At 29.6% G+C, this 9,664-nt stretch overlaps 1 protein-coding gene and 1 long non-coding RNA gene across 2 annotated transcripts; both read left to right on the top strand.

Annotated features, from left to right (window-relative positions):
- The first annotated feature begins 2,326 nt into the window (after nucleotides 1-2,326).
- On the top strand, nucleotides 2,327-3,161 carry LOC129953825 (uncharacterized). The gene is made up of 3 exons (XR_008782600.1): nucleotides 2,327-2,851; nucleotides 2,915-3,043; nucleotides 3,117-3,161. It is a non-coding gene; the product is annotated as an uncharacterized LOC129953825 (long non-coding RNA).
- LOC129950145 (uncharacterized) lies at nucleotides 3,161-3,791 on the top strand. Its single transcript, XM_056061985.1, has 3 exons — nucleotides 3,161-3,353; nucleotides 3,415-3,498; nucleotides 3,565-3,791. Exons 1-3 carry the CDS (start codon nucleotides 3,242-3,244, stop codon nucleotides 3,789-3,791), a joined length of 423 nt encoding a protein of 140 aa, XP_055917960.1. The 5' UTR covers nucleotides 3,161-3,241.
- Nucleotides 3,792-9,664: the final 5,873 nt, after the last annotated feature.

Here is a 9,664-nt window from a genome sequence, read left to right as displayed (position 1 = left end):
GTATTCGTATTTAATGTTCTGTTCTTTTTCTTCTTCTTCGTAGATACTAGGCACGTCGTCATCGTTGTCTGCGTCTATAGCTACTCCCAAACACCGAGAACAGCTGGATACGAGAAATCCTTAAGATGCACATCATGTTCTGGAACTAAATCTTTTCGCTTCATTTTTAAATCACATTCAGGAAATCTTGCCATAGACAATGTGCTTTCTCTTGCTGTTCATAGATTCGTTGTTAATTGATAAGAGACTGTTTGATATCCTGAATCCTTAAGCTACACATCACAAAAACCAAAAAAAAAACTAAGAAACAAAACATTAAGACCATTATCAAGGATATCTCTCTCCGTCTCTCTGGTATTCTAACGAGAACCTTGGATTAAGTGGGATTTTGGGGGTAGACCTATATATGAAGAGAATCCTGATTCCCTGTGGGGATGCCTCCATGTCCATATACTCTACATACTCAAACTTGTATGTATATATAAGAAATTTTATTTCGGCCACAAAACTTATGGTGACAAGTGACAGAGGTCTTAAGCTTTTCGTATTGTTTTTCTTATCAAGGAGATCCTTTAACGACTTGACGTATTAAACTAAGAAGAAGTAATGGTGTAAGCTATGTTTGTGGTATAGTCAGCATGTTATTGAATATCTAACCATCCATAAAAGACTTCTTCAATATAATTATTTTAATCCTCTCTACCAAGATCCTTGTCGATGAAATGATGTGAAATGCACTGAAATGGAAACAACATCATGACCTCTGCTTAAGAGTAGTTTTATTTTGTGAATTATTATGTGCGTCTGACTGCGTATTTGTTTAATTTCAAGACAAAAAAAGCTCTATAACTAAAGTGTCTTAGGACCTACCAACATGATTTTCGATGCGACAATTTTTAACTAAGTTTATTTGTAATTTTCTTTAAATATCCTTAAAAAAATTATTTAGTCTTGTGCCTTAAAGGTTATACGCAGCTATATAGTTTAATTATTAGTGATCAATCTATTTGACAGCTGTCAATTTATTATGCTCAGTTTGGTTTAATATTTCTTTATTTATTTTCGTCTTTCAATTAACATGACTTTATGGAGACTACAATCACATCAAATAATAATAAGATTTATAACATATGAGTTTAATATTATTAACTTAAAATAATACAGTTTATAACAAATTTAATAAATTTCTCTTAATATTTAACCTACTAATATTAAAATCAATACAAAAATCAAAGTTATTAAATGCAATACAGGAATCAGTAATTGGTTTGTGTTTGGCATAATTTGTACTATGAAAAGGAACATGTACAAAATTTCCAACTCTAGGTCTCAAACTACGTAAATAATAAACATTGATAGCAAAGTAGAACAATCTATGTTAGAATTCAAAACTTCAAAAGCAAAGAGTATCAAATATAGCTTTCTTCTCTGCACTAAAGGTTTAAAATGAATTAATTTACACCTGGTCTGATAAGATGGAATATCTGAGTTTCTGGAAACCTTACGTAAGACCAATGGCGGATCCAAGGGGGGGGTCGTAGGGGTCATGATCCCCCCCCTGAGCGATAATTTGTTTGCTTTTTCGCAGGAGTTCGCTTCAATTCAAAACTAATCGTATTGCGTTAATGGATATGACCCCCATTATATTTTGAATTTTTTATTTTTTGTATATGAAAACAACATTTGTATTTTACTTCCTTAAACTTTGTTGCTAAAAGTACTTCTTTTGACTGAAGATTGGACCAAGAACATAATATGAATCGGATATTCAGCCCTATTTCAAAAACACAGCACAAATTCATCATCTTTTGACCAATTGACGATCCAGGGGGGGTCACATGAGCCAAAAAGCTTATTTAAGCAGTTAAGTTGTATGAGTAAAGATTGATTTTAAAGATTTATTAGTAATTTAACGATATTCACCAAAATGTGGTTTGCTGTCAAAAACAACTCAAATTTTGATTTTCGCTCAATTTAGAATTTGAAAAAAACTTTAGTCATGCTTTAAATTACTTTCATAAAAATTGTTTCTAAGAAAAAGAGCAAATATTCAGGTTCTTAAGAAAAAACCCTGAATAAGAGATCATGAATTTTATATTAAATTGCCTTTGAATTCCTTAAACTCGCCTTCAATTTTATTATTACATTTTTTTGACACACATAAATAGTGATTATTGAAGTGATTTTTACTGCGACACATAGGAACTAAAAACAACTAGAGTTTTTAAGGTGGGTACCCCGATTCCTTTCATCTGTCTGTCTTTCCTGGCCCGTACAGTCCAAACAATTGTGTTGATTGAAATTAAGATTTTCAGTCAATTAATAGCCGCGTTTTATTATCACCATGATCTGATCCGGATCTTGGATTTACATGCATTACAACAACAACACAAGATCCTGCTTTGTGTTTGGATCTCAATTTGAGATCCAAAATTTAATTCTTTTTTTCACAACAAGGAGCGCTCTATCATTGTGATTTCACATGTAAATGTTGGTATCATTGCAAACAAATTAAATAAAACCTGTATTGCCATATAAACATTTCCATTTGACTGAAATAAAATATTTTTTTAAATAGAAAGTGAGAAGCTTTATATTTATTTATTTGGCATATAATCCATGAAATAATTAGATATTTTAACAAAACTTGATATTAATTGGTGAAATTCAAATAATTAAGTCCAAAAAAATGTATATTTGACATAATTTATGGGCATTCTTTTCCCAAAAAAAAAAGAACAAAAAAAATCATTGAGCAAAATGTTCTATGGGCAACCCTGCTTTAAACGTCAAAAAATATAAACAAAATCGAGAAAGCTGCAGCAGAAATGGGAGAAAATACAAATAAATCGTAAGTAATCTCTAAATTAATTTATTTTAGTGTCACATTTATCAAGTTCAATTTTATTAATAGGTCAAAACGAATCTGGACTACAGATGAGACGAAAGCGTTCCTGGATGCTTTTTTGAGTTTGAGAGTGCCAGACTCAAAAAGTTCGCAATGAGAAATGTCTTGGAAGATCTTACTTCGTTTGGAGTTTTGGTAGATATTAATCTTTAAATTTGATGTGACTCGTTATTTATATATAAATATTCATTTCTAATGTTTTTTGCAGACTCAAACGACAACCGAAGAGATGCTGAAAACAAAATTAAAAAACTCTTGAGGGCCTACAAATCCAGCATAGACCACAACAAAAGAACTGGAGAATCTTTTATTAAAGCTCCTTTTGCAGAGCAGATGGAAGAAATTTTTGGTTCGAAGCCCATAATGAAAAACAGCCACACCATAACTCTATGGGAGGAGACAACCGAAGGGCTGTCAATGGGAAGAAATAGTTTTCCACGACCAGGTAGCAACTTGAAACATATTGAACATTATGTGTGTAATCAAATGCTTTTTTTCTTTTATAGAATCAATCGCAACAACATCAGCCGCGTTGACTTCAACTTCCAACTCCCAGTCTGCAATACAAAACATTATTTGTCCACAAGCAGGTAACAGCTTCGAACATAAATGTGTGTTGTATGTGTGTTAACAAATTCTTCTTTTTTCCTTAATAGAATCAAGCATATCAACATCCAGCCCAGCAGCTTCTAACAAAAAAAACAGATTGAGTGTAAAAGAAAAATACTATTTAATGAAAGAGAAAAAGGCTGCCGAAAAAAATGAAATTTTAAGAACCTACACAGAAGAAAAATTGAAAAAAGTAGATGAGGCAGAACGAGCCAAGGAATCTCGTTTTGAAAGAAAAGAAAAGTTGCTAAGGGAATTTTTTAATAAACCATAAACTTTATATGCATTTGCACTATGCCAAAGTTTATTAAATAATTCTCGAAGCAACTTTTCTTTTCTTTAAATTCTTTATCTATGAAATGTGATGTTAAGTTCCTACTTGCTTTTTTGTTTGTTTGTTTTTTTTTTTTAATGTACATACATATCTAAACGTGATGCTTTTTTAATCTATGAAATGTGATGTTAAGTTCCTACTTACTTTTTTGTTTTTTTTTTTTTTTTTAATGTACATACATATGTAAACGTGATGCTTTTTTTAAGCTATGAAATGCAATGCGATGTTAAGTTCCTACTTACTTTTTTGTTTGTTTCTATTGATAGATAGATAGATAAGTTTTATTACTAAAATCCAAATTAAAAAAAATATAAAAAATAAAATCCAATCCAACGTCTTTACTTTTTTGTCGGTAGTTGTGGTTTTTTAAAAATTTAAATTTCAAACAAATTATATAAAAGTTCAAACAATTATTAGATGGAAATTTTTTGAAATAATTTTTTGAATTTAATAGAGTTTACGGAATCAGTTAGCAGACATAAATTAGAACTCAGAACCGTCTGAACCATCTCAATGAAGAGAGTAGTTATGAAATGACAGAGGGTTGTATGTAACACTTTTAAGAATTTTGTATGATTTTCTATCGAAATTCTTAAACGTGTTACATACAACCCACCGTCATTTCATAACTACTCTCTTCATTGGGATGGTTCAAACGGTTCTGAGTTTTAATTTATGTCTGCTAACTGATTCCGTAAACTCTATTAAATTCAAAAAATTATTTCAAAAAATTTCCATCTAAAAATTGTTTGAACTCTTTTTTAGAATCAAAAAATGTTCAAAATACTTTTACATGGGAATTTTTTGAAATCATTCTTTAAATTGAAAATGGTTGTAAGAAACACTTAGGTGACATAAATTAGAACTCAGAACCGTCTGAACTATCTCAATGAAGAGAGTAGTTATGAAATGACGGTGGGTTGTATGTAACACTTTTAAGAATTTCGATAGAAAATCATACAAAATTCTTAAAAGTGTTACATACAACCCACTGTCATTTCATAACTACTCTCTTCATTGAGATGGTTCAGACGGTTCTGAGTTCTAATTTATGTCTGCTAACTGATTCCGTAAACTCTATTAAATTCAAAAAATTATTTCAAAAAATTTCCATCTAATAATTGTTTGAACTTTTATATAATTTGTTTGAAATTTAAAACCCACTTTCGAAATGTCACTTTTGAAAGAAAGAATTTGACACTGCTACCAAACTTTAAATAATAAAAAATATGATGATCCAATGCTGTTTTATTATCATGATCTGATCCGGATCAGATCATGGTGATAATAAAACGCGGCTAATGTAAGGCGTTTTTTTTTCATTTTATTAATACGAAAAATAACACAAATTTTTTGGTTCAAGATGTGATTTTCCTAAAATTTACTCTTAATTTTGTGTTCTTAAATTGGCTTATTTCTACAAAAAAAACATATTTTCGTATTGCTCCATTCAAAAAACTTTAATTTTGTTTTTAAGTTTTCTCAAGAACTAATGGAACGATTTCAAAATTCTTCTTTTTTTGTGCAAGCTCTTGTCAATAATCAAATCGATGATGATTTTTTATGATCAAAAATATACTAATTTTGTTTACAAAACTCGATATTTCAGAAAGGAGATTTATTGACGAAATTGTAATGTAAAATGTTCATATATTTATAAGCTCTTTACTTAGTGCTTATACAAAAAATATTTTTAAGACAAAATTTAAAATGGTTTTCGAAAAAAATAGGTTAATCTAGACTTTTTGACAAATAAAATGGCATTTAAAATTTTGAAAAAAAACATATTTTGCAGGTACATTTTTAAATCTTAAAATATAGGAAATATTTGTAAACAGACTTTTTGAAAGAAATTATCAAGTTCTAGCGACCTAGTCGTGCGTTTCATTTCTTTCAAAATTGGTTTTTAGTTGAATACAAAAGATTTTAAAAAATTAAATAAATCTTCTTTTGAAGTGAATTTGCTTTGGATGCTCTAGAACTGAGATTCAAACACAAATTTCAACAATACAAATATCCCAAAAAAAATCAAGTGACACTTTTGTTAAATAAATGGCTAAGTGAAAAACATAATAATCGTTTCATATCTATTGATATAAATGCTTTGAAACGTGTAATTTGTGAGTACTACAAAACTTTTCTTCCCAACTTATTTGTTTACTTACTTTGTTTTAATTTTTTTTAGAGAAATTATGTACTTAAATGCAACTATTTCCTTAAATTCAAAAACCAAACCTTCTTGTCTCTACAATTTTTAAGTTTTGTTGACGCCATTATAAGATCAAAATACGAGTAAGCAAATTGATAACGAAAGTAATAAGAGACTCCCGGAAATTTAGTTCAAAAAAACTACGTCAAAAAAAGCCAGACATTTTTACATACCAGATCTTTTCTCATTTTCTGGATTTTTAAATTTTTGTAGCGTTCTTCGCATTAATAGAAATGAAAACAAGAAAAGTGCTTTCAAATGAAAGCATTCCAAGATTCCAACAGTTTTTTGTCTCTGTCTTCTGTCAAGTTCTGAGTCTTCCAAATTAAATAGTTAGACCATACCTTGCTGGACAACAGTGTTCTAAATAATTTGATAACTAAAGTTGTCATTTTAGTAATTAAAGAACATTTTTAAGCGGTGAGTAAAACTCATCTAAGTGTGTGACCCCCCCCTGATGAAAAGTCTGGATCCGCCCTTGCGTAAGACGAATTTGGTAAATCTTTTCTGAACTTTTTCAACCCTAAGGATACTTGATTGAGAAAAGGGATTCCATATAATGCAACCATACTCCAGCAAAGGTCTGGCAAGGGATAACTAAAGGGTTTTTAGAGTATATGGATCATCAAAGGACTTAGACCTTCTAAATATAAATCCCAACATCGCTTTAGCTTTAGAAATAACGTGGTCAATTTGAAACGAAAACCTCATTTTATAGTCAAAGTAACTCCAAGTATTTTTTGTCTCGTTAATCTTTGTAATGAAACTTAATGCAAATAGTATCTTAAAAAATGTAACAACATTGTATTTTTTAATATTGAAATATAAACCATTTATAGAACACCAGTTAACAATGCAGTCAATTTCATTATTTTACTGGCATCTAATAGAGATTTAACACAGCTTAAAATCTTGAAATCATTATCATATAAGAGACACTTTGCATAAGAAATATAATTTGGCAAACTAAGCAATAAAAAGGAGTGCCCAAAGGTGGCTGCCTACAGGAACACCTGAAACGTTTATTATTTTATTTGATAAAACATCACCAATTTTAACATATTGACTACGTCCAACCAAATAACTTTTAATCCAGTCAAGGAGAGCAGAGTAAAACCCTAGCAGCTCAACTTTTCAAAAGAATATTGGTTTGCACACGATCAAAGGCCTTTGAAAAATTAGTGTAAGTAAAGTCGACTTGCAAGCGATTTTCTAAACAACCAACGCAATAATTCGTAAATATTGGTTGCTGTCGATTTAACACTCATAAAGCCATGCTGATACAGTTTATTTTTAACAATTGCTTCAAATATTTTTGGAACTAACTGAAGTTTAGCAATAGGTCTATAATTTTCCACGGATCCCTGTGAAATATCTCACAATAAATAGACTTACTCCTAAAGAACGTTTGCAAATCGTGCAAATTTATTTTCAAAATAATGGTTAGGTTTGAGTGACGTCATATTGAAGGAATCTTTTGGTTAGGGCGTGGAATCCAAAATCTCTCGATTTAACACCGCTGTTAAATCGCATTTTGGGGTTAAATATTTAATTCAAATTATGGCATTTGATTTTTTACAAAACTCCAAACTTAAAAATTGAAATAGAAAAATAAAAATTCAAGGCTTGATTGCATGAAAACGGTTCGTGTGAAGACAATTTTTATTTGGACCTTTTTTGTTCAACATTTGATTTTGTACTACATAACAGTTTTAGCTTAAATTTTTCTGAGTTTTTGGAGCATAAACACATATATAGAATCTTGGCCATCATGTTGCATACAAAAGTACAAATACATTGACTTTTTGGTGTAGTTTAGGATATTCCTTTGGCTAAGTAGATCATTTGATTTAAATTTTTCAAAATGAAAACTTCAAAATAAAATAAAATTGCATTTGAGAATCTGAATTTTTTGACAAATTTTCGCTTAATTGCATTAACAAATTTATCACTTTTCAATTGTCTGTTTTACAGATGTGGTTTTTGATTTATAAAATTGTGGAATTCGTGTTAAAAATATTTTAATCAATTAAATTTGATTAAAACGAAACAAAGATACAGAATGCAGCTATTGTTAATTAGTTCTCATTTGACGATAAGAAATCATTTGTGCAATAAAAACTGTTGCAATAACCTTGCAATTCCTGCAGAAGTAACCAAAAAAGTTGAAACGTATGCTATATACAAAAATATAGATATAATCAATGAAATTGAATGTGATAGCTCACATTTTGAAGATCTTTAACTTTATGTATCTTAACTTAAGTACCTAATACCTATGTACCTATTTTTATATAATAATAATATATGAAATATTATTTGTTTAAATTAACTCGTTGAAATCCTTTTTTTATTTTTTATTTGTTTATAATTAATAAAATGTATTTATATTTTCATTAATGTTTGGTGTTTTGATATTTTACTTTTTTTTACTAGAAACCAAATTTTCAAGTATTTGCCTTTTTTTGACTTGATTTGGAAGAAAGTCAACAAGTCAGAATTGACTTTATTTATAATTTCGACTTTGCAACACTGCTTATAACCTTCCATTTCAACCAATTTTTCTTTAAAAAAAACTTTGATGTTGAAGATGTTTTCTGTAGTAATCTTTTAAAGTTTTTATTTTTAACGACAAAATAGTCTTCCATTGGGCGCGAAAAAACTCAATTTTCGTATTAAAAATCAAATTTATCAATATGAAAAATCTCATGAAAAATATTTGTTCTCAAATTATTTTATTATTGAACTCTCATATTTTATGTGTCACGCAATGTGTGCTAGCGTGTTGACAGTATCTCTCTTAACAATATTTTTTTCCTAAACACTGCCTTTTTTAAATCTCAATTTTTTCATGAAAATCAAAGAAATATTTAAAAAAACACAAAAAAAAAGAAATCAATCTAGATTTTACTAAAAACTCTGAAAGTTGTTTTTTCAGATAAAGTTTTTGAAAATACCTATAGTTCACATTTACAAAACTTTCAACAACTTAATGTTAACAGTTTATTATCGTTGTTTTTTTTAAATTAAATAAAGGTCATAGCCGACAGTTCGAGAAAAAAAATAAACAATCAGACCTAAGTCTGTTGCACGGAGCTAATTAATTTGAAATATTAGAAACTCATAAGTCGTACGGATTCAGCAAAACATCGTTTATAAACGTCAAAACTTTAAAGAAATGTTAGTACCTTTTTGGAGCACTGTGTTTTCTGTTCCCCCGAAATCCAAAGAAAGCGAACCACTGAAGTTCCGGAAAACTACAGGGGAATCTCGTTTTTGAACTCGTCATATAAGATATTTACATCGATTCTGCTCAGTCGTTTAAATGGATGGATACATCCTGTTTAGTGAGCTTCAAACTGGCTTCAGATCAGAATACTCCACCACCGATCACATTTTTGTACGCCACGCAATTGCTGACTCGTTTCTATCGAGAAAGAAGAAACTTTAAGCATTTTTCGTTTATTTCAAAGCTGCTTTCGACACCGTGGATTGCAATGCCATATCTTACAAGCTTTTCCAGATAGGAATGTCGTTTAAGTTTGGTACAATATAGCAAAATTTATACACGACTACCAAAGCATCAGTGTGGAATGGACAATAC

The sequence above is a fragment of the Eupeodes corollae genome, chromosome 1 (assembly GCF_945859685.1).
Source record: "Eupeodes corollae chromosome 1, idEupCoro1.1, whole genome shotgun sequence".
Lineage (NCBI taxonomy): Eukaryota > Metazoa > Arthropoda > Insecta > Diptera > Syrphidae > Eupeodes > Eupeodes corollae.
The sequence above is the reverse complement of the archived record's forward strand: the minus strand, read 5'-3'. Positions and strand labels throughout refer to the sequence as shown.